Source organism: Anabrus simplex, chromosome 1 (assembly GCF_040414725.1).
Source record: "Anabrus simplex isolate iqAnaSimp1 chromosome 1, ASM4041472v1, whole genome shotgun sequence".
NCBI lineage: Eukaryota > Metazoa > Arthropoda > Insecta > Orthoptera > Tettigoniidae > Anabrus > Anabrus simplex.
In genome coordinates, this window is record NC_090265.1 from 460,452,531 (window position 1) to 460,480,231 (window position 27,701).

At 40.3% G+C, this 27,701-nt stretch overlaps 1 protein-coding gene across 2 annotated transcripts in view; it reads right to left on the bottom strand.

Annotated features, from left to right (window-relative positions):
• LOC136856948 (uncharacterized) overlaps window positions 1-27,701 on the bottom strand; it is a 674,709-nt gene that overhangs the window by 178,767 nt on the left and 468,241 nt on the right. For both annotated transcript variants that reach the window (XM_067135239.2, XM_067135238.2), the window contains exon 3: window positions 23,098-23,206. In XM_067135239.2, coding sequence (XP_066991340.2) covers window positions 23,098-23,169 — 72 coding nt within the window. In that variant the 5' untranslated portion in view covers window positions 23,170-23,206. The remainder of the gene's footprint in view (window positions 1-23,097; window positions 23,207-27,701) is intronic.

The following is a 27,701-nucleotide window of genomic DNA, read 5'->3' on the forward strand; positions in this document are numbered from 1 at the left end:
ATTTAATTTAATCAGTGTATTGCTATTATTGAAATGGGCTTAGGACACTGTAGACCACCGTATTTAGTTTTCCTTCGGTTCGGCGATATTAGGACATCCGAGGACAATGAAGCCATTGTGTCGTAATGTTCACACCAACAAACAGACAACTAGACAGACAAGACAGACAAAAATTGAACTTCTGTATACCTAATCCAAGATAAGAACCTCTGTATACCTAATCCTAGATAAGAAACGAAGTATGAGGTGAACAATTTAAGTGTGCAGACACAATTTTTGTCTTCTTCTTCTTCTAGAGCCTTGCTCACACCCTGGTGGGGTCGCAAATGTGGACTTCGCCATGTTTTAATGCTGGATACCCTTCCTGACGCCAACTCTATGTGGAGGGCTGATGAGCTAGATGTTAGGCCCCTTTAAACAACAAGCATCAAGCAACTCTATATGGAAGAATGTATTCACTAATAAGTTTTTCTGTGGTGGACGACAGTGTAACGCGTTGTTTGTGTGTGTGAGTGTGTACATGTGTGTGAATGTATGTATGTACGAAGATGACAGTGCTTGGTCAAACACAAATACCCGGTCCCCGAATGAGATGAATAAAGCAAACGACATCAAAATCCCTGACCCGGCCAGAAATCGAACTCGGGACCCTCGAATTATTTCTCCGAAGGCCTCGACGCTGACCATTCAGCCAAAGACCTGGACGTAGAAACAAAATTGTAATTTTATTTATGTAAATGCCCTGCAGATTTGCAAATAATGTAGGCTACACGCTCACCTGTTTATGTGAGGGATACTGTTGGGCATTCAATGTTGTAAAATGCCAATAACTATATATATATATATATTTTTTTTTTTTTTTTTTTTGCTAGTTGCTTTACGTCGCACCGACACAGATAGGTCTTATGGCGACGATAGGACAGGAAAGGGCTAGGAGTGGGAGGGAAGCGGCCGTGGCCTTAAGGTACAGCCCCAACATTTGCCTGGTGTGAGAATGGGAAACCACGGAAAACCATTTTCAGGGCTGCCGACAGTGGGGTTCGAACCTACTATCTCCCGAATACTGGATACTGGCCGCACTTAAGCGACTGCAGCTATCGAGCTCGGTCCAATAACTATAGCTGGTTAGTATAAGTGCTCTGGCACTTAAAACAATGTCCAGAAGGACCTAGGTAGTCTCTTCAATTTTGCATCCTGGGCCCACGTAAAATACCTCTCTATGCACGCACAGCTATGGAAGTAGACTGATTCAGTCATTTTTTCGAAAGGTGATCTGAATTCCCGACGAGTAATTCCTTCATTCCATGTTCGTACAGACCAACATTGTTTTACATCAGATATTTCACGAGATCTACTGTTTCAGCTTCGAAAAGCCGCTAGTTTTAATATTGATACGCTTTAAAGCACACATGTCCATGATTTAAGTAACGGAGTTTAGTCTTCATGGTTGATAACTGTTACTGGTAAATGATATGCCACTTATAATAGACTATTACCTTGGCATTTTAACCCATTCTGCACATGAAGGACGACGATTTTTCCGCTTCCTTATTCTGTGGTCAACTATTGTTTCTTACGCTTTCAATAATCTGACGTTGTCGAAGGCTGTCTACGCCGCTCAAATCAACTTCAATTCTATTATATAAATGTTTTAAGAAAAAATACCAGCTTAGCTGGATGGAGAGTTAGCAAGTCCTCTACAAATGATTTATGATTTCCCTACAACGAATTTCTGTTTCTTTAAAGGATTTGAAAAATGTTCGTGGACGAAGCTCGTTAAAGATCAATCGAAACTAACATTTGTTCAGTAAGGTCAAAGTTCTACTTTTGTGTTACCTCTGCTCACAAACACACGGTCTCTCGCCTCTCATTAAGCTTTATTGTGAAAAGCAGTAATGTCATGCTAAACTATTATTTAAATCTTGAAATATATATTCGTAACAGAGAACAAACGTAACAATTGTTCTATAAGATGATTTTTATATCTGACGTCATACTTCACACGAATATATCTAAATGACTGCGATGTACGACAGGAGTTGTTTACTTCCTTGTGCCGGGATGAGTGGCTCAGACGGTTGAGGCGCTGGCCTTCTGACCCTAACGTGGCAGGTTCAATCCTGGCTCAGTCCGGTGGTATTTGAAGGTGCTCAAATACGTCAGCCTCATGTCGGTATATTTACTGGTATGAAAAAAGAACTCCCGCGGGACTAAATTCCGGCACCTCGGCGTCTCCGAAAACCGTAAAAGTTGTTAGTGGGACGTAAAGCAAATAACATTATTATTATTATTATTATTATTATTATTATTATTATTATTATTATTGTCCGCCTCTGTGGTGTAGTGGTTAGTGTGATTAGCTGCCATCCCCGGAGGCGCGGGTTCGATTTCCGGCTCTGCCACGAAATTTGAAAAGTGGTACGAAGGATGGAACGGGGTCCACTCAGCCTCGGGAGGTCAACTGAGTAGAGTTGGGTTCGATTTCCACCTCATCCATCCTTGAAGTGGTTTTCCGTTGTTTCCCACTACTTCTCCAGGCAAATTCCGGGATGGTACCTAACTTAAGGCCACGGCAGCTTCCTTCCCTCTTCCTTGTCTATCGCTTCCAATCTTCCCATCCCCCGCAAGCCCCCTGCTCAGCATAGCAAGCGAGGCCGCCTGGTCATCTTCCTCAGTTGTATTCCCCGACCCAGAGTCTGAAGCTCCAGGACACTGCACTTGAGATGGTAGAGGCGGGATCCCTTGCTGAGTCCGAAGGAAAAACCGACCCTGGAAGGTAACCAGATAAAGAGCAAAAAGAAGAGCTATTATTATTATTATTATTATTATTATTATTATTATTATTATTATTATTATTATTATTATTATTATTATTATGACTTTCTTGTATTTCTTCTATCATATTAATGCACTTACTATACACATCATTAACCAGAACCTCGTAGCATCTCTGGAAGTACCAATACAGTTATCGTTAGTACAGGTACTGCAGCGACAGCTCTCTCTGGGCATCAGTGGAAGAGTGTCGGATCGCAAGTTCACGAGTTTAAACCTGGCAGGCGTTGTCAGTTCAGCACTACATGTCGTACGATGTCGGCATGTAGCAGAGTTCTGGTGAAATATTCAGTGTCTACCCGATATAAACAATAAAATCTCAGCAATAGGTCAAGCGATAGAACTTCGATTTCACCGTAGAGTAATGCGGTACGTCGAAATTGACGTGTGAGCAACCTAATTGCCGTAAAAATCGAAATGCCTGCTCAGGGTAAATGGTCATAAATGATTATTTTTACTACTACAACTCATGCTATATGACAGACTTCGCACGATACTATACGCGCTGACCACTATGCCACAAGCATGTTACATGAAGCAATAACTACAAATGTTTCTTTGTAACGACAGGAATCTATTTGCAAAGCGTCCTAGTGTATAATTAGTAACGACGGAAAATTATTCCAAGAAATTATCATTGTGTAATGATCGTCTATGATTTAACCATCAAATTTGTAATTTGTATCTACAAACTCAGGAACCTCCATTATTGTTTATTACTAAAGCGAGGCACATAACTTCTTCATTCTGAATTACTGATACGGCATACTGAACAGCATGGGCCGTAGAATTTGTTGTTTTCTTTATGTCCCTTACGTAAGACAAATCGTTAAAGTACTAGAAGCCAACAACAAAAAGTTGCCGCTTTTAAACACCCTCAAATGCCTTCGACCTCGGCCGGGATCGAACCCGATTTTTGTAAATAAATGCCAAAGGTTTTGGGTCATTTACTTAGAACATACGCTTGTATGATGCAATAACATACGTTCCGATGAAATTCATTGCAGACAAGCACGTTTCCAACAACAGCAACAACAACAACAACAACAACAACAAACACAACAACAAAACTTTTAAATAATTCACAGTTGGAACTGAAACTATGTCGTATCTTCGTAAAGTAGGACACGGCAAAATCCCTCATAATATTAAGTAGAAAATATGATACTGAACGTAGTTAAATTAAAGCTTAACTTTCTCCGTTTAGAACAAAGGAGCAGCTTCGTTTATAGACGATCCCAGCAGCTTTTTAAAAGGGCGTGATCAAATTTTAAATTTTTACCTCATCAATATACTGTATATATAGTCTCACTCTCAGAACTGGTTGGTCAGTCTACCCGCCATCACTTTCTTTACACGAAAAACAAAATGTAGGTTCTATTGTGCCTTCAAGGGTACAATGCTTCTACACCTGATTCCCGGTGACCTTAAGGTGATAAAATGATAAAGTGATAAAATTTACTTTTAATTCTGGGAGAATGTTTCTAGTTACCAATTTATCTGACCTAGTTCTCTTCGTCATCTCAATTCTCATCTTCTTCAAGGTCAACGAAAGCGCATGGCCAGTACTTTCCCTACCTCAAGTCGGCACGGCACACGCATTGCTTTTAACTCTTCCTATGATTAAGGTCACTGCGTGCTCTAAAATAATACAAAACGTGCCTTGCAGTCTTATGGGAACTACTGTATTTTGTGCTAAGTCCCAGAGTAATCAACCTAGCCTCTACTCTTTAACAATATTTAAAACTACAGATGCCTGAAATCAGCAACCCATGTCATCGGATATGTTACACAGTATAATAATAATAATAATAATAATAATAATAATAATAATAATAATAATAATAATAATAATAATAATAATAATAATAATAATAATAATAATAATAATACCGAGCGAGTTGGCCGTGAAGCTGTGAGCTTGTATCCAGGAGATAATGGGTTCGAACCCCACTGCCGCAGCCCTGAAGATGGTTTTCCGTGGTTCGCATTTTCACACCAGGCAAATGTTGAGGCTGCACCTTAACTATGGCCACAGACGGTTCCTTCCCACTTCTAGCCCTTTCCCATCTCATCGTCGCCACAAGATCTAACGAGTCGGTGGGACGTAAATCAGCTTGTAAATTATTATTATTATTATTATTATTATTATTATTATTATTATTATTATTATTACTTGTAATAATGTTATTGTTTTTACGTCCCACTAACTACTTTTGCGGTTTTTAGGGATGCCGAGGTACGGGAATTTTGTCCTACAGAGTTCTTTTACGTGCTGATAAATGTATTGACATGGAGCTGGCGAATTCAAGGATTTTCATGAACCACTAAACTGAGCCACGATCGATCCGGCCAACGTAGGCTCGGAAAGCCAGTACTCTACCGTCTGCGCCACATGGCACGGCACGGCACTGAGTGTTTATGTAGAGGACGATAGTGTAGTAGCATGTGATGTGTTAGTTGCTGGAATGTCCTCGAGGCAAGATAATTAACCCTTCACCCTTATATCTCACGATCCCCCTGGAAATCAAACCCAGTTCTCCGAGGCCCAAAGGCTAAAACACTGACAATTCAGCTACAAAGTGTTGTTTCATAGTCACTTATATATATCAACAGAAACTGATAACAGCCCAGATTGGTCACCTTGATCATCTTACCTATTCAAGGAAGAATGTGTTGTAAATAATTCGTGAATTCACCTTTCTCTTTGAAAACTTTAAAGTATACTGGTGCAATTGACGAATATTGTGATGTCAGATTCTTTGTGCGATTGTTGGCATGTTGGGGAAATGGTTACATATTACATTCAAACTGTTCTTATTCTTAATGTTAATGGATTCATGTTGCATTTTTATATATAGTTCTATCTGGTATGCTCATCTTACTGACGATCATGGGATGTTAAACATGTTGTTTCAGAAGATTCATTCGATAGGTTACAGTTTGTTATGAAAAAACTAGAAATAATCTGAGTTGATCGATGCTCGATAGTATCGGACCTACTTCCAATACAATAGTTAGAGTCCCTTACCTCAAGCCACGAAGATTCTCAATCGGAAAGCAAATTGAGAAATTGATATAATTCGGGATGAAAATCCCTATAAATTTTGACTAGTCTTACCCCAAACTGTATCAAGGTGATATTGAAATTGTCTTAATTTTATATTTTTATGGTTTATTACCACACTCATTAATGTGCCAGCTCCAATTAGGATGGTTAGATGTATGTATATATGTACATTCTTATAGCATTCCATGTTATTCTATACGATGCATGATGTGTTACATTTATAGGAAGGATCCGTACCTCGTAAGATACACACGTCGGTCCCACAGGCAAAACTCGAAGAGATTGCAAATGTCCACAACTTTCCCACTAATCCATATTTCTAAGAGGTTATTCTCAAATTATTGTTTCAGTTGTATCTATAATCACTGAAATGAAATGAAATGAAATGAAATGAAATGAAATGAAATGAAATGAAATGGCGTATGGCTTTTAGTGCCGGGAGTGTCCGAGGACAGGTTCGGCTCGCCAGATGTAGGTCTTTTGATTTGACGCCAGTAGGTGACCTGCGCGTCGTGATGAGGATGAAATGATGATGGAGACGACACATACACCCAGTCCCCTTGCCAGCGAATTTAACCAATTATGGTTAAAATTCCCGACCCTGCAGGGAATCGAATCCGGGACCCCTGCGACCAAAGGCCAGCACGCTAACCATTTAGCTATGGAGACGGACTCTACAATCACTATACGTGCAAAAATAATTCCATATGTTGCGTGGGGTGCGCTACTTTAATGGACGCGTGGCGGCCGTGTGCCTCTTTTCCATTTCGGGTCACTGACAGTATCTATCGGTTTCTTAGCTAATGCGTGGTACATAATGAGGCTGTTCGTCCTAGATTCTTTCGTGGCAACACAATGAAAGTGAAGAGGAAACCAAACACAAGATATCATCACACCATCTTCACGGGTTTGTAGCAACGAAAGTGAGGGAGTGCTTTACTCATCTTAAGACACAAAGAAAGGAAGGAAACAAAGAATTTCCCGTGCTTTCTGAATTTCCCTAACGTGAGAGGATGTGTGTCCTACTTCACCGAACTGTGATTAAGGAGACGTGGACGCCATACAACTACTGTAGTGTGCATCTCCACCATGTACACTGATAGGTGTATACACTTACAATCTTACGTAACTATTCATACCGCTTTCGAACATCTTTAAATTTGACAAATTTACGGAGTTCATATGGTACTGTGTAGTAACTCAGAAATCAAGTCTGTATTCCTCCGGCAGCTAATGCGTGTACCGAGCGAGTTGAACGTGCGGTTAGGAGCTTTTTTTTTTTTTGCTAGTGGCTTTACGTCGCACCGACAAAGACAAGTCTGATGGCGACGATGGGACAGGAAGGAGCTAGGAGTGGGAAGGAAGCGGTCGTGGCCTTAATTAGGTACAGCCCCAGCATTTGCCTGGTTTTGAAAATGGGAAACCACGGAAAACCATATTCAGGGCTGCCGACAGTGGGGCTGAACCCACTATCTCCCGAATACTGGATACTGGCCGCAATTAAGCGACTGCAGCTATCGAGCTCGGTGCGGTTAGGATCGTGCAGTTGTGAGGTTGCATTCGGGGGATAGTGGGTTCGAATCTCATCGTCTGCAGGCCTGAAGACGGTTTTTCGTGGTTTCCGATTTTCACACCAGGCAAACCTTAATTAAGGCCACAGTCGCTACCGTCCCAATCTTGGCTCTTACTCATCTCTCCGTCGCCGAAAATCTTCGATGTGTTAGTGCGACGTTAAACAAGTAGCAAAAAGAATAAAACCAGGTAATATGGCAGCAAGTAGTTAGGCAGTCTAATGGCTTACCAAGCACTACCAAATGAATGATTTAGGAAATAGAAAACCAAACCGAACCCCAATACTCTAGATTTCTGATGAGCCTTGGCCTACCAAGCGATCGCTGCTCACCCCGAAAACCTGCAGATTACGAGGTTATGCGTCGTCAGCGCGACGACTCCTCTAGGCCATTATTCGTAGTTTTCTCGACCGGGACCGTTATCTCATCGCAAGATAGTTCATCAATTAATTATTCTCAGGTAGACTGAGTGGACCTCAAGCCAGCCCTCAGATCAAGGTGTAAATCACTGACCTGCCTGGAACCGAACCTTGGGCCTCCAGTAACAGGCAGGCACGCTATCCCTATACCGCGGGGCCAGCTATAGGTCATAGAAGCTAACTCAAATTCATTTCTCGAGCAATTAACGAAAAATGAATTACTTTCTAAATTATGTAAATTCTATTGCAACCCATGACAAATCTCTAGTAGAGTACGAAGGAGTTAAGTAAACTTCAGGACAAGGTGCTGTAAATACAATGATAACAAAGAAATATACAAATCTAAAGTATGTAAACCTACAGGATCCTTCGGACGTCGGGGCATCATGGAGGAAGTCACTAGAAATAAATTGGACATAGAAGCCAACCCTGACTGTTGCAGTTTCCGTTAATGTCAAATGAGGAAAGAGTAGTCCAACTGATGCTATAATTAATTATTTATGCGATTTCAGTGTTTTTAGCACATTCATCGTTCCTGAATAATTGTGCCTGAGTACAGAGGCACTAGAAGTTGCGTATGACTTAAACATTGGTTGGACTTCCTATGCTTTTTGACTGCTATGAAAATTACGAGATTACGGATTTCCTAGGTTTAATATATTTATCATGGCTCTTTCCATAAATTCTTGGGGTCCGAAAGTGCCCTTATCTTTACATCATATACATATCTTGTGTACGTATGAGGAGCAATATTATTCTTGCTATCTTTGTCGATGCTACTGCTACTGCGAGTACGGGGCTTGAAACATTGGGCTCAAAATTCTTGTGTATTTGCGAGGTGTCTAACAGACTAACCTGTATGGTTACAATGTCTATACTGGTGTACGCGTTGATTGGTGATCAGTTTTAAAGAAAGCGACCGTGAAAAATTCTGTAGGTTAGGCGAAGTAGAAGAAGAACAGGCCCTCAAAGATCTCCGAGAGGATTATTTTAATTCATTTCGTTTCTTGGTTGTGTTCCCGAAGCTGAATCTAGGTTCCACACAATCGAACTTACATTTTTGGCGGAGACAGAAATCGATCCCGCCCAAACGAGTGTCTGGCTGCTATTCTAAACCCTCCACCAATACTTAAGAGTTGCATATCGATTCCTCAATATCCATCTATTTAATATCTCGGTACGTTGAAAAATTGCTCAAGGAGAATTTCACTTTACCAGCCTCATGGTTGATCTGAGCCTCCAAGAAAGCCGGAATTTACTTGTTTTAGAATTATCTCTTGGTTCCAGGTCGATGACCTAGATGTTAGGCCCCTTTAAACAAAAATCTCTTGTTTCCAGCTGTTATACCTCTCGCAATCAAGGGCTCGTTCATCCAAGTACCAACCAAACATCTCGTGGAATGGAGTGTTTCAACATGGATTGCATCTGACTTAATTTCCAACACATTTTGCAAAAATCTAAATACTACGCTTGATAAGTTGATGCTCCAAAAATCAAAAGTAATTTACCTACCTACAAGTAATATACGCTGTATTTCAGATATGTAAAATTTCAAATATTTTCATATTTCCTTGGAAACTTAAGAGATGGGTTTTGAAACTGTTCTAGAATATTAAAGGACCTTAATTTCTAAGTTTCGAAATATGGGTGGTATGCCATTGTTCATGTAATATTCACTCTCAACCGAAGAGTATGACTCGAAATATGCTTGTGTAATAAGCGCAGGGACCAGCACACGTCTAAGGAGCCCATATTTGATATTTTACTGTAGGCTCTTGGAGTCCAGCTTCTTGGCTTAATGCTCAACGTAGTGGACTTCGGTTCAGAGGGCTCCGGATTTGATTTCCGGTCGGGTCGGGGATTTTAACTGTGTATAGTCGATTCGTCTAGCTCGGGGCTGTGTATCTGTGTTCGTCTTAATAAACGTCTTGATTCACATAAAAAAATCACAGAAAAAAACCACCACAGAAACACGCAATAGTGAATACATCCCTACGCATTGTGTTAGCGTCAGGAAAAGCATCCGACCGTAAAACTTGGCTCTCCTTACAAAGTGCGCACACCAACTAGGAAAAGTTCTGGACGAAGAAGAAGAAGAAGACTGTAACAGAGATTGACCTTGACAACGGATGCAGGTTCTATGCAAATTCGAAGTACTGGAGGTGGTTGCTTAAGTCTAGAAAAATCAAAGAACAAACAAAATTTACTACCTCAAGATTGAAGCTACTGTATGCGATGTAATTCAATCGAATGTACAGTACGGTATAATAAGACGACCATTAAACTTATATGGAGAAATTTATGTATAATAAGACGATATGCATTACATTTGTGGTTTATTACTTCGTATGATAATGGATACTGAGATTGAATTGATCACAATTGCTGAGATATATGTGGTCTGTTTAAGTCAAGAAGTTCATGGAGAAAGTAGATCTACTTCATTCTACATTGATTTTGAACTGAGATCGGAGGTTTGCCGCAAACTTTCTATATAGCTTCGTCTCATGCAGGAATATATCTGGACCAAGAGGTCACAGGTTAAATTAACTGAAACGCACCTCTTAGGTGCTTTAAAGGAGAGAGCGACGTAGCTGCATCCCAGCACAGAAGACGAAAGTTAAGGTAAACAAATTAGACTTACTGTCAGGAGTACATTTCAACTACTACTTCCACACGCGATGTCTGTTCACCGAAAGTATTTCCAGATCTGAGCAAGATATATTCACAGCACACATTCACCTACTGTGATGCTCTGTGGTAATGAAATACCACTTCAAAAGGCCGTCGTGAACTCACGTGTCATCACGAATGACGCAATAAACTGGAGTGATCAAATAACAAGCGTCTTCAGAAAAGTAAATGCACCTCTTCATCCTTTATAATAAAACAATCCATTATTCTATATAGTATGAAAATAACGTATGAAACTAACACTAAGGCCTAATTTAAATACTCATTTTCCCCATAATTAGTAACTGCGAGTGTACTAACCGACGTAACTGTAGAACAAACATCTTCATCATCATTTCATTCTCATCACGACGTGCAGGTCACCTACGGGAGTCAAATCAAAAACCTGCATCTGGCGAGCCGAACTTGTCCTCGGACACTCCCGGCACTAAAAGCCATACGCCATTTCATTTTTTCCAGTATAAATACAGAAAAATTAAGAAATCTGCTGCTGAACGAATCGACAACAAAATACCTCTCCTTAAATTTTAACACCAGGTAAATTTCTACCCGTATAATACCGTTTAATCACTTGTCAGTTTACAACCATTCCTTCCAAGTGTCTAGTGCTAGGCCGTGGAATTCTCTGTCTGTCGGTATCCGAAATAGCACTTCAATAGCCTCATTTAAGCGGCCTTGTGGAGAATTCCCTTTAAATACGTAAATAGCTTGTATGATTGTTAGAGTTGATGGAAATATGTATGATGTAGAGCTATCATTAGGTTCAAATATATAGAGTGAATAATTAAATAATTAACATAACGTAGTAACTGTAGTTTGTATTTGTAGTTGTAGATATATAGTATTATGTGTTAACATCTACCGTAGTTACTTTTCTTCACATTTTGCTAAGTTCAAGAACAGTGTGTTCTTACTTTGAAGTCTCGAAAGTGAAATTCTCTCAGACCTTCAATAAACCATAGTTGTAAACGCAAACATGGAGTTATCACTAATATAGAAGAATAATAAATCTCCAGAAGCCCAATAGGGTCACTTTTACGAACGAGATAAATTCATTTACTTGCAAAATTTATCAGACGCTCTCCACTTATCGAACGATGAACTTTCAGAGAATGACTTTTCGGATGATATAGACGATGGAGAATGTAGAAAAATTATATATTACTTCATTTTTTTGTTGCTATTTTGCTTTACGTCACACCGACACAGATAGGTCTTATGGCGACGATGGGACGGGAAAGGCCTAGGGATGGGAAAGAAGCGACCGTGGCCTTAATTAAGGTACAGCCCCAGCATTTGCCTGGTGTGAAAATGGGGAAACCACGGAAAACCATCTTCAGGGCTGCCGACAGTGGGATTCCAACCCACTATCTCCCGGATGCGAGCTCACAGCTGCGCGCTCCTAACCGCACGGTCGACTCGACCGGTATATTACTTCAAGAATAGCCAATGATGAGATTCAAATTTAGCCATTTTATGAGTCAATACAGTAGTTACTTGCCACACGGGTCGGCACTTGAGACACACTCTGGTGGGTCCGTGATAGAAAGTGGATCAATTTATCTGGGTTGTATTCTGATCACATACAATGGTCGCCTTTTTTTTTTTTATGGACAGCACGCAGGATCACATGAAAATGCTCCACAATTATTAAGAGAATGCTTCAGACTACGTATACCTTCGTAAATACAGTATAATGGAAGTATAAAGTTAATCTGACGTTCCCTGGAATGTTTAGGAACAGCTCCCGAGGTAAGCTAGAATAAAGGAGAAGCAGTACGGTTTAAGACATAATTACTTGCAGATAGTGCTCTAAGTTAATTTTAAAAGATCAATGGGACATCCAATAACATTGAGCTGCATTCCACGAGGCGAAGTCCCATAGGAGCGGCTGGAGGAAATTGAACATTTCATTTTCCTGCTGACTACTTCCCGTTCAGACCACGACCCTTTGGTATTCAAGTTATTGAGTGGATCTGCGAGCGTGGCTTACGCAAAAATATACTATAATTGAAAGAGTTCGTATACATGCCTGATGGTTTCGGGTACTTCTACTGTGACTGTACAAGATGTGAAATAATCTAGCTGGGCATCTACAGTAGAAGTAAAAGACTCTCAGACAAATTAAGTACTTGAAAATACAATATAAAATTGCCGGGATGAGTAGTGCAGATGACAGAACGCTGCTCTCCTGAGCTTAAGTTGGCGGATTTGATTCCAGCTTAGTCCAGTGGTTTAAGATACTCAGACAAACTAGCCTCGTGTAGGTGAATTTACTGGCACGAAAAATAACTCTCGAGGGACTAAAGTCCGGCGTGTCCGCGTTTCTCAAAACTGTAAAAATAGTAGGTCTGACATAAAATCAGTATAATAATAATAATAATAATAATAATAATAATAATAATAATAAAAGTAAAATTACACATGCCATCACAATATGTATTGTCCGGCTCCATGGCTAAATGGTTAGCTTGCTGGCCTTTGGTCCAAGAGGTCCCGAGTTAAATTCCCGCCCGGGTCAGGGATTTTAACCTTCATTGGTTAATCCGATGGCTCGGGAGCTGGGTCTGTATGCCGTCCTCATAATTAGAATTCATCATAATTAGGGCCCATCTTCACAGACGTTCAGGTCCCTACAAGGCGTCAGATCGAATGACCTGCACCAGGCATTCTTCTTCTTCTTCTTCTCTTTATTATTATTATTATTATTATTATTATTATTATTATTATTATATGCAATTAAATACTTCCGGTATACTTCTGTATCAAACGGTTCAGGAATCCAATGCCGAATTCTAGACCTTGACTCAGAGATACCTGATAACTTGTAAATGGGGCTAGGTGTCTCTACTATTAAAAATAACTTATACTTTACCACTGTACCAGTCTTTTTTGTTTTAGCTAGCTGCTTTACGTCGCACCGACACAGATAGGTCTTATGGCGACGACGGGATAGGAAAGGGCTAGGAGTGGGAAGGAAGTCACCGTGGCCTAATTAATGTACAGCCCCAGCATTTGCCTGGTATGAAAATGGGAAACCACGGAAAACCATCTTCAGGGCTGCCGACAGTGGGGTTCGAACCCTCTATCTCCCGGATGCAAGCTCACAGCTGCGCACCCCTAACCGCACGGCCAACTCGCCGGGTCTGTACCAGTCTAACGACAATGTAAATGCTTTTCTGAAAAAATAATGAAATGTTACATAACTGGTTGCTGATTGGGTACTTCCCGGGCCATTGATTCTACAAGTGTCTTTTGTCACTAACGTCACTCTTAGACATATTAGCGCTAAAGAAACTTTTTTTCTTTACAGTTTGCTTTACCTAGCACCAACACAGATAGGTTTTACGGCGACGATGGTAAAGAATGAAAAGGAAGCGGTCGTGGCCTTAATTAAAGTACAGCCCCAACATTTGCCTGGTGTGAAACCATCTTCAGGGCTGCCGACGACAGGGTTCGAACCCACTATCACCCGGATGAAAGTTCACGGCTGCGTGCTCCTAATCGCACGGCCAACTCGCCCGGTGCTGAAGAAACCTATCACTATGCAGAGTTAAGTTCAATGCCGTCGCCAGGAGGATGTTTTGCTGCGTTGGCTGGCTGTTGTTTGTGTCAGCAAATTGTTTGCATATTTTTTCATGTCTTGCTGACGTTTTGTCTGCGTCACAGAGTGTCTCATGGTCATCAATATGACTTACCTCACAAATAAGTCTAAATAATAGTGTCAGGAATACTGAAAGGTCTCCTTTGTACTGCTTGACTACCATCGAGAACCAGCAAGAGAAAGAAAGTAATTCGCATCTTCCACCTTCTAGTAGGGATTAATAGGTACAACTGTTAATGGTTAGAGTATAAAATATAGTTCCGAAGTCTATCGAAAAAGTTTGTAGAAAGTGGATTGGACTGCGGGATTCCTCGCGTTATAGGAGAGAGCAGTGATACTTTTCTAGTTTCTTAGAAGAGAAAATTGAAGAAGGAAACAAACGAATTATTCCAATCGAAACACTTTGAAGGGTTGGTTTATACACTGGATGCATTTCTTGAGGATGTTAGTGGAGGAAACTTCTTCCTTCGTGCACGCAATCACGTTACACACACAAATTATAACACACAATTCAGCTTATTATGATTACACTTTCATTGCATTTGTAATGCAACGAAAAATAATGTTAATTTCTCAGAGACATTTCTTCAATTGCGTTAGCCATCTTTGTACATAGCATGCAATTTCCTGGATGCGAGGAAGGTAAAGGTATTCACTAATCGTGATCTTGCTACTAAGGCAGAGTGGTTAACTCTACGCCTGCCAGCCTTTGCGCCCTTAAATTAATCTGGTACTCTTTTCCATTATACACTGAGCGAAAACTACAGCCACGTGGCTCTCCAGAGATAGAAATCTCGTTTTCAAATATTTCATCGTCCCGTTTTGCGATCGAACCCGCACCCTTCCGCCTTAACTCCCATTCACTCATTTATCTCGTCAGTTAGGCAGCCCCTGGAGCCCCCTTTGTTTTAAATTCCTCATGAAAGTTGAAATTTTCATAACTATAGAACAAGCAATACTATTAATTAATGGAGTATCATTTCCAGTCAAAAAATGGTATCTTTCCAAATTTCTATAAGGAGGGACTGTTAACTCGTATGAAGTCAGTGTTGTAAAATAAGTAAGAGTGATCGAGTTTACGAAAAGCAAATTGCAATATTGGCTGATATTCGTAATGGTACTCAGTGAGAGTATATGAAAGAATTAATAAGCTTTTATTTTTATAACTATTAGGTTGCTCAATCTGTCGTAAATAATTTTTGAATACTGTAATAAGATTTAGAAAGTACCTGAAAAAGGAAATAGCAGATTATTCCTAAAAAATAAAGTTAATTGAATTAGAATGAGATGTTTCGTTTTTTAAAAACATCATATTCTATTAAATCACCCCCTTTTGCAAGTTATGAATTGCTTAATATTATTGAGAAGTGTAAAAACCATTTATGTTAAAAATTGTGTCCAATCTTACAATATTATGCTTATATAAGTGGAGGACGGAAGGGGAACCTGGTGTGGCAATCGATTCGAAAACATCCGGTAGGATAAAGGAGCAGGATTGTCCAGTGGAGAGATGATGGGAAGATATAATACAAAGGTTTTGAAATGTTAAGAATATGGATAAGTAGATCTGTATGGTGAAATGTAGTAGTAAGAGAAAAAGATGTGTGAAGGAAAAGAAAATTGATGCAGGCTTTTTCACATCGCACCGACGCAGAGAGATCTTATGGCAACGATGGAGTAGGAAGGGGCTAAGACTGGGAAGGAAGCGACCATGGCATTAAGGTGCAGCCCAGGAGTTGCCTGATGTGAAAATGGAAAACCACGAAAAACAATTTTCAGGGCTGCCGATAGTGGGATTCGAACCCACTAACTCCTGAATGCAAGCTCACAGCTCCGTGAGCCAATTCACTTTGTGGATATTTTGATAACTGTATTTAGTTCATTGCTATGAATGAAACTACAAAGAATAAATAAATAAATAAATAAATAAATAAATAAATAAATAAATAAATAAATAAATAAATAAATAAATAAATAAATAAATGAAGAACCTTTATCTGTATAACTATTTGTATTTTCATGCAAATTTGCTTTAGAATTTCGGAAACACAAATCTTACGATAATAATACATGAAACTGTTAGAGATGAGCATATATTATTTTCCAGAGATTTTACATTTGAACTTGACAGTGATGCAACATTTTTGCAGATTAAAAAAATATTGTTTTGGCAACATTCCCAACAGTTTTGTTCTGCTAACGAATCCGTCCAGAGAACGATGAATTCAAGTTTGTGTCTCGAAGGTGGTCATATTTCCTGCTCTTTCCCCTTAGGCAATGATATAATAATAATAATAATAATAATAATAATAATAATAATAATAATAATAATAATATAAATACGGAACATAACATTATTTTTAGACAAATACAATAAAATAATTTGTGACTGCATGAACAAACCGCAAATCATTATTTACTGTAAAATATCTTTATATATAAAGAATTCAGCCTGCGTGTTTTTGTGATGGCAAAACTCTAAGAGTAGTCGTCGATTGACTTGAAATTTTAACACAACGTTGCATTCGAATACGAGCGTGTTTAGAAAGTTGTTTGAACGAAATCGCATAGGTAGTTTTTTTAAATGAGTAATTTTATGGAATTTAATTACAAAGCCGCACCAAGATTGGATCGACCTTGATGGCCCGACTGTCGCTAGGCGACAAGGACTTTACGCTGTATCATTATAGTCCGGTAAGAATTATTGCTGTATATAGGAGATGGGAACACGCCGCTATGTTCTAAGAAGGACCTTTCTTGCTAGGAGGTTCATGTAGGCAACTCATTGCCTGTTATTTGAAAACAAGAATCTAACATGCCGTGATCAAGATGTACTTTCATGTAACTAACCATCTCATTGCCTGTTTGTTATTGTAAATGTGAATAAATGTGAATAAACATGAATGAATGTGTCCCGTGCTTGCAAAACTCTAAAATTAGTCGATCATCGTGTGTGTTTTCGATCGCCATAGGTACGAGTTCCATGAGTTGAATCGAGAAGAAGAAGAAGAAGAATAAGAATAAGAAGAGCAGCACAATAGTCTCAATAACGCCAAGAACAATTAGATCAACAGTGAAGACGTATGCAGATGCAATATCTGAATGATCGAGCTTCATATCACCGAATTGCTTTTTAAAACGAACCGGATATTCAATACAATACCTCATGCAAATTCGTTCAAATTGGAAAAGTGGACACAGCTTGCCCGCACTGCACAGCAATGAAATTTAAAGGAGAAACACCGGGAAAATGAAGCAGCCAGAAGAACCATTGAAAAGTTTGTTAAAAGGAATTACTGATGATTCGAAACAGTTCCTCAAAGCTTCCTTTTTCCAGCAATAATCATAAATTTCTCCAAATCTATTTCATCGGAGATGAAAATGACCAAATGAATGCACGCTGCCAAATTTCTACTGCAATCAGGATGCATATTGTTGTTGATTCGTTGCAAAACATGTTGCATGACAACAATAATTTAATTCGGATGTTCAGAAGTACGATTAATCTCATGTTCGCTGGAATACATTTATTTACCCATTCATTTATTATCAGACAGTAACAGCGAAGCGAGGTCAGGTTTAGCTAGTATAGCCTACTATAAAAGAATGAAACAACATGTTTACTGCAATTGATTTCCACATTTTTTGCTTATTTATATACTTTGAATTTGGACTTCTAGCTCCATGATAATCAATTAATACCAAATTTCGACGGTCTCATATAAACCAAAATAAGAAGTGAAGTGTAATTGTATTATTATTATTATTATTATTATTATTATTATTATTATTATTATTATTAACATGGATAAGCTGTTGAACTGGGAGGTCTATCTGGAATTAGCGTCAATTCCCCGACACCATTGTAACCATAGCAACAAGTGTTCGTGATCTATGTACAGGGCCTACGAAATTAGTAGGGACATCTGTACGTCACTATAAAAACAAGTGCCATTTAATACATATCGTACTTGGTTGAACATCGATCTGAAGTCAGAACCTGCTGAAGAGTTTCTCTCTATGCGTGATAAGTTCACCCTCGAATTACACAACGACCCAGCCTCTTCTACTACAAAGATGATGATGATGATACTTGTTGTTTAAAGGGGCCTAACATCTAGGTCATCGGCCCCTGATGGTACGAAATGAGACAAAATGCAATGACAAAATAAAAATCCAGAATCCTCCACTGACCAGAATTCAAAGCGTGAGGACGAAAAATGAACTGATAGATATGAAGTTCAAACAATCAGTGGAGCCGACCCGCAATGCCGCAGTCTCAGAAACTGACGGAAAACAATAGTAATACTGACCAAGGGATTGCTTCTATAGCTCAATACTGAATCGATGATGCTTGCAAGCTAAAGGGGTCCAAAATATAGGTCATCGGCCTCTCATAATGGTACTTATCGCTTGGATAGTAGAACAGTGGTATTTGACATGGTGCTGTACTAATCGAACGTATCGTAGACTCGCGGTATTCCACACATTATGGTACTACTCACAGGTAATGAAATTCGCACATGTAATACAGACCTATGGTGTTTCACACATAGCGGCGCCATTTACAGGCAACGCAAACCTATGGTTTTCATCACAAACGTGTACTAACCACAGGGACTCGTGCTATCCCGTGGTGTTCCTTATACAGTGGGTACTAATCATAGGCAAGCCAGAACCCTGGTGTCGCTCATATAGTGCTACTAATCACAGGTACCGTAATAGCCTGACCGCACGGTGCTCCTGATAGCTACTAATCAAAAACCAATTTGGTACCTAACATAGTGGTACCTAACATAGTGGTACCACGCGCAAGTAATAGCGACCTATGGTGTTCCCCGCTAGTTGTACTAATCAAAAGTAGTTTCATGGTTCTAATCCAATCATCCCTTGGTCGCCTCTTTTAGTCGCCTCTTACGACAGGCAGGGGATACCGTGGGTGTATTCTTCGTCTGCGTCCCCCACCCACAGGGGGTTGTGTGTTTGGTCCGCGAGAGGTATTTTATTTCCCTCAAGTCCGCCGGTAAGCCGGTTAGGACACCCCTATCCGCCACCAGGGACGCGCCACGTGGGAGTATCACCTCTTTTTTTTTTTTGCTAGGGGCTTTACGTCTCACCGACACAGATAGGTCTTATGGCGACGATGGGATAGGAAAGGCCTAGGAGTTGGAAGGAAGCGGCCGTGGCCTTAATTAAGGTACAGCCCCAGCATTTGCCTGGTGTGAAAATGGGAAACCACGGAAAACCATCTTCAGGGCTGCCGATAGTGGGATTCGAACCTACTATCTCCCGGATGCAAGCTCACAGCCGCGCGCCTCTACGCGCACGACCAACTCGCCCGGTAGTATCACCTCTCCCCCTGCTACGCCAGCGTAGTAGGTTCTTGGCTACTACAAAGAGTAGCACGTGGTTTCCCATTTTTACAAGAGGCAAATGCTGGGGTTGTACCTTAACTAAGGCCAAGGCCGCTTCCTTCCCACTCCTAGACCCTTCCTGTCCCATTGTCGCCATAAGACCTATCTGTGTCGGTGCGACGTAAAGCCAATTGTAAAAAAAAAAAAGAGAATCAAACAACTCTTGCGATACAAAATTCAGACACCCCAGGGTCTGATAAAAATCTGTAACAACTGAAGGAACACGTACATTTTTTTACGTTTCACGGAAAAGCATATTATCACGAATATTTTTGGGGTTAGAAGACGAGAGAGCGAGTTGATCTGCACAATTCTACGCTTTTCCGTATAGCGGGGAAAATATCTCCCCCTTTATATATTTAATTCCCGGTTTGGTGTCACTGCTCTATTGCAGTGCGCATGTAATAATACACAACCCCTTGACACCCATACGAGAACAAGAGAATGAGGTCAGGTAACGGTGGGGATCTTGATGCTTGTTGTTTAGAGGGGCCTAACATCGAGGTCATCGGCCCTGGTGGGGATCTTGGTAAGTATGGGCGATGTCTGTTTTGATATTAATGTAATTACCATTTTAAATACCAATCAAGGCCGCATTATGTAAGCAATAGAAGAAACACAAATGTTAAGTACGAAAGTTTAGACGTCTAGAAAACCTATCGTAAAGAAAGTATTACCGATGTAGAAAAACTCAAATATACGTCTCATGAAAATGACACGAATAAGAACCTGCGATGCTCCTTTACTATCATCGGCCTCTCATAATGGTACTTATCGCTTGGATAGTACAACAGTGGTATTTGACATGGTGCTGTACTAATCGAACGTATCGTAGACTCGCGGTATTCCACACATTATGGTACTACTCACAGGTAATGAAATTCGCACATGTAATACAGACCTATGGTGTTTCACACATAGCGGCGCCATTTACAGGCAATTAAATTGATTATTTTGACAGAGCTACTATTGTAAACTTAAATAGAACGTTATCTCGTAGAATTTATTTCGGTATGTTGACAGCATACGAAGCTCCTAGGCATGTGCATGGATACTAAAGGCACACAAGGATGTATGGGTTGTTCCTTTTATATTATTTTTAGATAGGTAGATAAATAAGGCTTAAGAATGTCAGACTAATATTTACAAAGGAATTGTGCAATTTGGTCTTGTTGACAAAATTCGCTTTGATATCTGCACTTTACAATTTACAAGTTTCTTAGAACAATATCAAAATATAAGAATGCAACAATTTGCTAGTTCCGTAAATTTGTATACATAGTGACATGCCTTATTTAGGTCAGTGCCGGGCTGAGTGGCTCAGATGGTTTAGGCGCGGGCCTTCTGACAGCAACTTATCAGGTTCGAACCTGGCTCGGTCCTGTGATATTTGAAGGTGCTCATATATGTCAGCCTCGTGTCAGTAAATTTATTGGGACAAAATTCCGGCACTTTGGAGTCTCCGAAAACCGTTAAATTAGTTAGTGGGATCTAAAGCAAATAGCATTATTAGAAAAATTACCTGGTTCTAGATTTGAATGCTAGCCCCTAGATTTAAAAACACTTGTCATGGCCTGGCCTAATTGAACCTCTACACTCCTGTACTCTAATACAGACATTCGCACTCGTATATTTTCTCCGCTATACAGAAAAGCGTAGAATTGTGCAGATCAACTCGCCCTCTCGTCTTCTAACCCCCAAAAACATTCGTGATAATATGCTTTTCCGTGAAACGTAAAAAAATGTACGTGTTCCTTCAGTTGTTACAGATTTTTATCAGACCCTGGGGTGTCTATTTTGTATCGCAAGAGTTGTTTGAACTTTTTTTTACAATTGGCTTTACGTCGCACCGACACAGATAGGTCTTATGGTGATAATGGGACAGGAAGGGTATAGGAGTGGGAAGGAAGCGGCCTTGGCCTTAGTTAAGGTACAGCCCCAGCATTTCCCTCTTGTGAAAATGGGAAACTATGGAAAACGATCTTCAGGGCTGCCGACAGTGACGGTTCGAACCTACTATCTCTCGAATGCTGGATACTGGCCGCACTTAAGCGACTTCAGCTAACGAGTTCTGTAGTTGTTTACATGACAGGAACAAATAACACGGCGTTACCGCAAACCAACACACTCAAATGCTACCGACCTCACCTAGGATCGAATCGCTATCTTGTGAACTGAAGAAGTTTGCCGCTGACTCCGGAAAAAAAAAAATGAAGTGATAGCAGATAAAATGTACAAGTTGTACTTTGTTTTATTTAATATTCCTTCAGTTGTTACAGATTTTCAAGAGACCCTGAAGGGTTAATGTAATCGTGATTATTGTGAGATGAAAACATTGTCACAAAATGTTGTATATCTAGAAAAACAATTATTCGAAGTTTTACATATATTAGTCTGTAGCGGTCAACTGACATGGGAACTCGATCGTAATGTGCACCGTGCCCTAAAATAATAACAGTAGTCGTTTTTAAAATAGGTTTGGGGGAGAAAGGACTGAAGGGATATCCAGGACAATCTATCATGTACCGAGCTCGATAGCTGCAGTCGCTTAATTGCGGCCAGTATCCAGTATTCGGGAGATAGTAGGTTCGAATCCCACTGTCGGCAGCCCTGAAAATGGTTTTCCGTGGTTTCCCATTTTCACACCAGGCAAATGCTGGGGCTGTACCTTAATTAAGGCCAAGGCCGCTTCCTTCCCACTCCTAGCCCTTTCCTGTCCCATCGTCGCCTTTAGACCTATCTGTGTCGGTGCAACGTAAAACAACTAGCAAAAAAAAATCTATCATGTATGTCTGTTTGTTTGTGCTTTTGTTAGTTAATCAGCTCGAAGTATGGTTGGATCCTCAAGTAGCACCACCAGCCTTTATGCGGTTATAAGAAAACCACAAAAACCGATGCGGCACCAAAATGAGGCATACTCGACAGAATTAGGAGCGAGGTAGTTTGCCATTGCTTTCCTCAATGGGTCTGAAAGTGCTAGTGAAGCACGACCAGCTCTGTAGGTAGTACTAGTGATAACACTCAGATACATTTGATGTACCCCGAATGTCATTATTCTGCACCAGCCATAGCTCAGCAACTGTCACAGCCATGAATGAGACCGGGACTTCGGTGGAAGTTATATTTTACGCCATACTGTGTCAAGAGATAGATGCAAAATTGCTACTTACATCAAGAAATTACAACAGGCGGTGAGCTATCATGCTGTAAATTTATTTAAATTTTTACTTAACAGAGACATTTACATAGCATTCGACTGGAATAATAAGATTCCACATGGAGTAGCTTCAGAGTGTAATACGTCTATGTTAATAGATAGGTTCGGACAGAGAACACATTACTGGAGTCCATGCCGCCTTTACACTTGCATAAGAATATACTTAGGTAATTCACCTTGTCTAAATGCAAATGCATTCATAGGAATACTAAGCTTCTGTAAAATGGCCCTTTTCCATATACATGAATACCGTGTAACATATAAGTAACTTACCCTGGGAGGCTGCATGGGGGCGGGGTAGTAGGGGCTAGAGGCAGCTTCGTGAGGCGGGGCGTGTCGCCTCATGATCCCCGGCGATACCTCGCCTCGGTCACCATCCCGCCTGAAACAAGACATTCCTTGTGAGAACAAAAAACATTATAGACACTTCTTTAAACCTAGAATAGGTGATGTTAACGTTGTATGTTTGAAGAGACAAAACTAGTCATGACGGAAGTAACATTTCTTGCATCGTGTGGCAACTTAAAAACTGAAAGTGTAGCCATAATTTCTACTATCAGCAAGAGAAATTAGCAAACTAGCATTTGCTGAAATTCTAGAAGATATTGTGTAGGAGAACTAACTATTGCATATTGATTGATTGATTGATTGATTGATTGATTGATTGATTGATTGATTGATTGATTGATTGATTGATTGATTGATTGATTGATTGATTGATTGATTGATTGATTGTTGTTTAAAGGGATCTAACATCGAGGTCATCGGCCCCTAATGGTACGAAATGAGACGAAGTGAAATGACAAATTAAAAGTTAAAACCCTCCACTGACCAGAATTTAAAGCATGAGGACGAAGAATGAATGGATGGATGGATGGATATGAATTTAAAGCGATCAGTGGATCCGACCCACAGTGCCTCACATGCACAGAAGCTGGCACAAAACAATAGCATTACTGACCAAGGGACTGCTTCTATAGCACGATGCTGAATCGATTACGCTTATAGTCGAAACGGGTCCAAAATCCTGGTCATCGGGCCCCCATAATGGTATGTATCACTAGGAAAGTAGAACCATTCTGTGTCATGTTGCGGTACTAATCAAAAGTAGCGTAGACTCGCAGTATTCCACACATTATGGTATTATTCACAGGTAGTGTAATGCGCACATATAACACAGACCTATGGTGTTTCGCAAATTGCGGCGCTATTTACAGGCAACGCAAACCTATGGCGCTCCTCACATAAGTGGACTAACCACAGGGACTCGTACTATCCCGTGGTATTCCTCACAGAGTGGGAACTGAGCATAGGTAAGGCAGAACCATGGAGTAGCTAATCCCATGGTGTCGCTCATATAGGGGGTATGAATCACAGGTACTGTAGGACCCACATCCCGATTCACACACTGTCGCTACTAATCACAAACTGCGTACCTAACATAGTGGTACTCCGCGCAAGTAAATGCGACCCATGGTGTTCCCTGCGTGATGGTACTAATTACAAGTAGTCTCATGGTTCTAATTTGATCATCCCTTGGTCGCCCCTTTTAATTGCCTCTTACGACAGGCAGGGGATACCGTGGGTGTATTCTTCGTCTGCCTCCACCACCCACAGGGGTACTATTGCATATTAAGAATTGAAAATTAAAATGGGTCTGATTAGCAGTAAAGCAGCTCATAAATGAATACCCACCTTAGATTGTACTTCAAGCTGTTTCGAGTCCATAGATATTCGATAAGATGACAAGTTCAACGAATCGTAGTAAATGGCATCCGTGCATTGCTGGACTAAAGATACGGGATTCTTCCTTGAACTATGTGCCTAAAACGAATTCCTGCTATATCGAATCAATCTCAGATAGTGATTAACAAGATTAGCCATTAACAAGATACACAGCCCGATTTCAATATGCGTGCATGCATCCAAATTAGTACGCAAACACGTACTTCGTTACTGACCGATTATCAGCAACACACTGCAGTTAACCGCCTTTGTCCTTTGACACTCACGAACTACTCGAATTGCTAATGGGCCTCTTTAGTAGAAGGCATCTCAAGTGTCTTGCATATACTTCCTTCAAGATTGCAACGTGCGTCGAGTATTTACTTCGTTTAAGTCAAGTATCAATACAACGAACACCATTATGGCGACATGACAGTCACAGTGCATCATCATCATAATAATCATAATCATAATCATAATCATAATCATAATCATAATCATAATCATAATCATAATCATAATCATAATCATCATCGTAATCGTGCACACCTCCAAATGATAGCATTATTAGCTGACGTCCACGGAGGCCCGAGTTCGATTCCCAGTACTACCAGAAATTTAAGATTGGCAGGAGGGTCGGTATTAAACAAGTACATGGAGCTCATCTCACCTTGGGGCAGTGCCTCAAAAGAATTGTACCACGTCGGAATGAGGACTTGAATTTACTTTTGTTTTTTTCAACATCATCATCATAATCATAATCATAATCATCATCATCATCATCATCATCATCATAGGCATTCGCCCGCTGGCGAGTACAGCATTTACGTTCCGCGTGCATCTCAATGTTGTCGATTATGGACTCTTAATGGATGAAGAGTCCATTTCCACAACCACAAGTTCTGACACAATACTGGAAGATAAAACCTACAAAGCTCCTTGTTGTTGAAGTTCTTGGCCTGATATTCTCGTTTTCTACCAAGTACTTACTCAGACTCGTATCTTCGTCGCTGTCATTTACAATGTTGGGGTCGCGGCCTCATCGGCCGATCAGACGGAACATCCTCCAAGTTGTGATGTCAGTTTGGCATTTCTTCACATCAGAATGTTCTTATATCATTTCTGTTGTTCTACTGATTGCTTTATCCCCCTTTTTTTTTAAACAATTATTGTCTTTACGGCCCACTGACACAGATAAATCTTTTGGCGAGGATGGGCTAAGAAAGGGCCAAGAGCCAGAAGGAAGCGACCGTGCCCTTATTTAACGTAGGCCTACAGCCCCAGCAACTGCTTGCTGTAAAAATGGGAAACCACGGAAAACCATCTTCAGGGCTGCCGACATTGGAGTTCGAACTCACTAATTCCCGAATGCAAGCTCACAGCTGCACTTCCCCAGCCGCACGGCCAACTGGCTCGGTATTTTATCCATTCTTCATTTGAGTTTATATCATTTCCTTTGTAAGTCGTGTGGTAGGCATGCGGGCGACGTGGGCAGTGCACAGATGGTGTTCGAAAATCACTGCCGCAAAGCTAGTGAAATCAGTTTTTTCCAAGATACTGATGTTTCTTTGGCGGTTCTGTAATTTTATTCAGGTATTCTTCTAAGACAGTGCTGATGGTATTTTTCCAGATATTTGAAGTGTCTTCTGTCAGCATTATAAGTCGCGCATTCACATGTGAAGGTGTTGTCACTACATTTTAAATAAATAGCTTGTTCTGGACATGGTTCGTTTAAGGGGATGACCAAACCTCTTACTAGAGCTTTCGAGACGTTTTATCCTTGCATTTGTCGGGATGTGGCTACTAAGGGTGGGACCGAGCTCGATAGCTGCAGTCGCTTAAGTGCGACCAGTATCCAGTATTCGGGAGATAGTGAGTTCGAACCCCACTGTCGGCAGCCCTGAAGATGGTTTTCCGTGGTTTCCAATTTTCACACCAGGCAAATTCTGAGACTGTACTTAATTAAGGCTACGGCCGCTTCCTTCCCATTCCTAGCCCTTTCGCGGCCCATCGTTGCCATAAGACCTATCTGTGTCGGTGCGACGGAAAGCAACTTGCAAAAAAAAAAAAAAAAATTAAAACATCTAGGGGTGGGGAAGTTTTCAATATTGTACAGGGTATCGTCATTAAACGGTTTAATAGTACACTCCTTCCAGAAATGAGGAACTGTTCTACTTAGATTTGCACCGAGCGAATTTGTGTCTGTTACTGGTGACGTAGCTGTAAGCTTGCATTCGGGAGATGGTGGGTTAAAATCTCTTCATCAGAGCGCTGACGATGATTTTCCACGGTTTCTCGTTTTCAAACCATACAAATGCTGGGACTGTACCTTACTGAAGAATACATCCGCTTTCTTCCCAGTCTTACCTTGTCCTATCCATTCATCACCAAAACACCTGGGTTAGTGTGACGTTAGATCCCTAGCCAGAAAAGGACGATTTGCCAGCTAAATAGAGAGTGGTACATGATGTTCTATTAGTGATTATTAAAGGTAAAACCTAAATATACTTAACCTGCCTTCAAGCAAGTGTCAAGTCGGCTGATGCGACCTCAGTTATTGTCGAGGTATAGAACCTCCGGAGCGACAAAAAACTGACTATTATGTTGTGTTACTGGAATAATAATAATAATAATAATAATAATAATAATAATAATAATAATAACAATAATAATAATGGCGTATGGCCTCCGGAGAGGCCTGGTGCAGGTTTTTTTTCTAGTAGATGGCCTATTAGGCGACCTGCATGTCTGTGAAAATGAGGGCCCTACCTAGGATGATTTCTAATGTTGAATTCGCCACACACACCCAGCCTCCGAGCCATTGGAATTAACCAATTAAGGTTAAAATCCCCGTCCCGGATAGGAATCCGTAAGTCCCATCTGCGCTTTGTTCAGCACAAATTTCACTTCACGTCATCGTACAATCCATAAAGGGCCAATAACCAACTGTCAAAGCCACCGAGAGGCAAGTTTTAAATTGACTTTTTGAAAATAAAATAATGCGTCCCTTGTAGATTTAGAACCTTCCACCTACGAATTACTCATTCCGCTGGCATTATTATTATTATTATTATTATTATTATTACATTATTATTATTATTATTATTATTATTATTATTATTATTATTATTATTATTTATTCATAAAAGTTA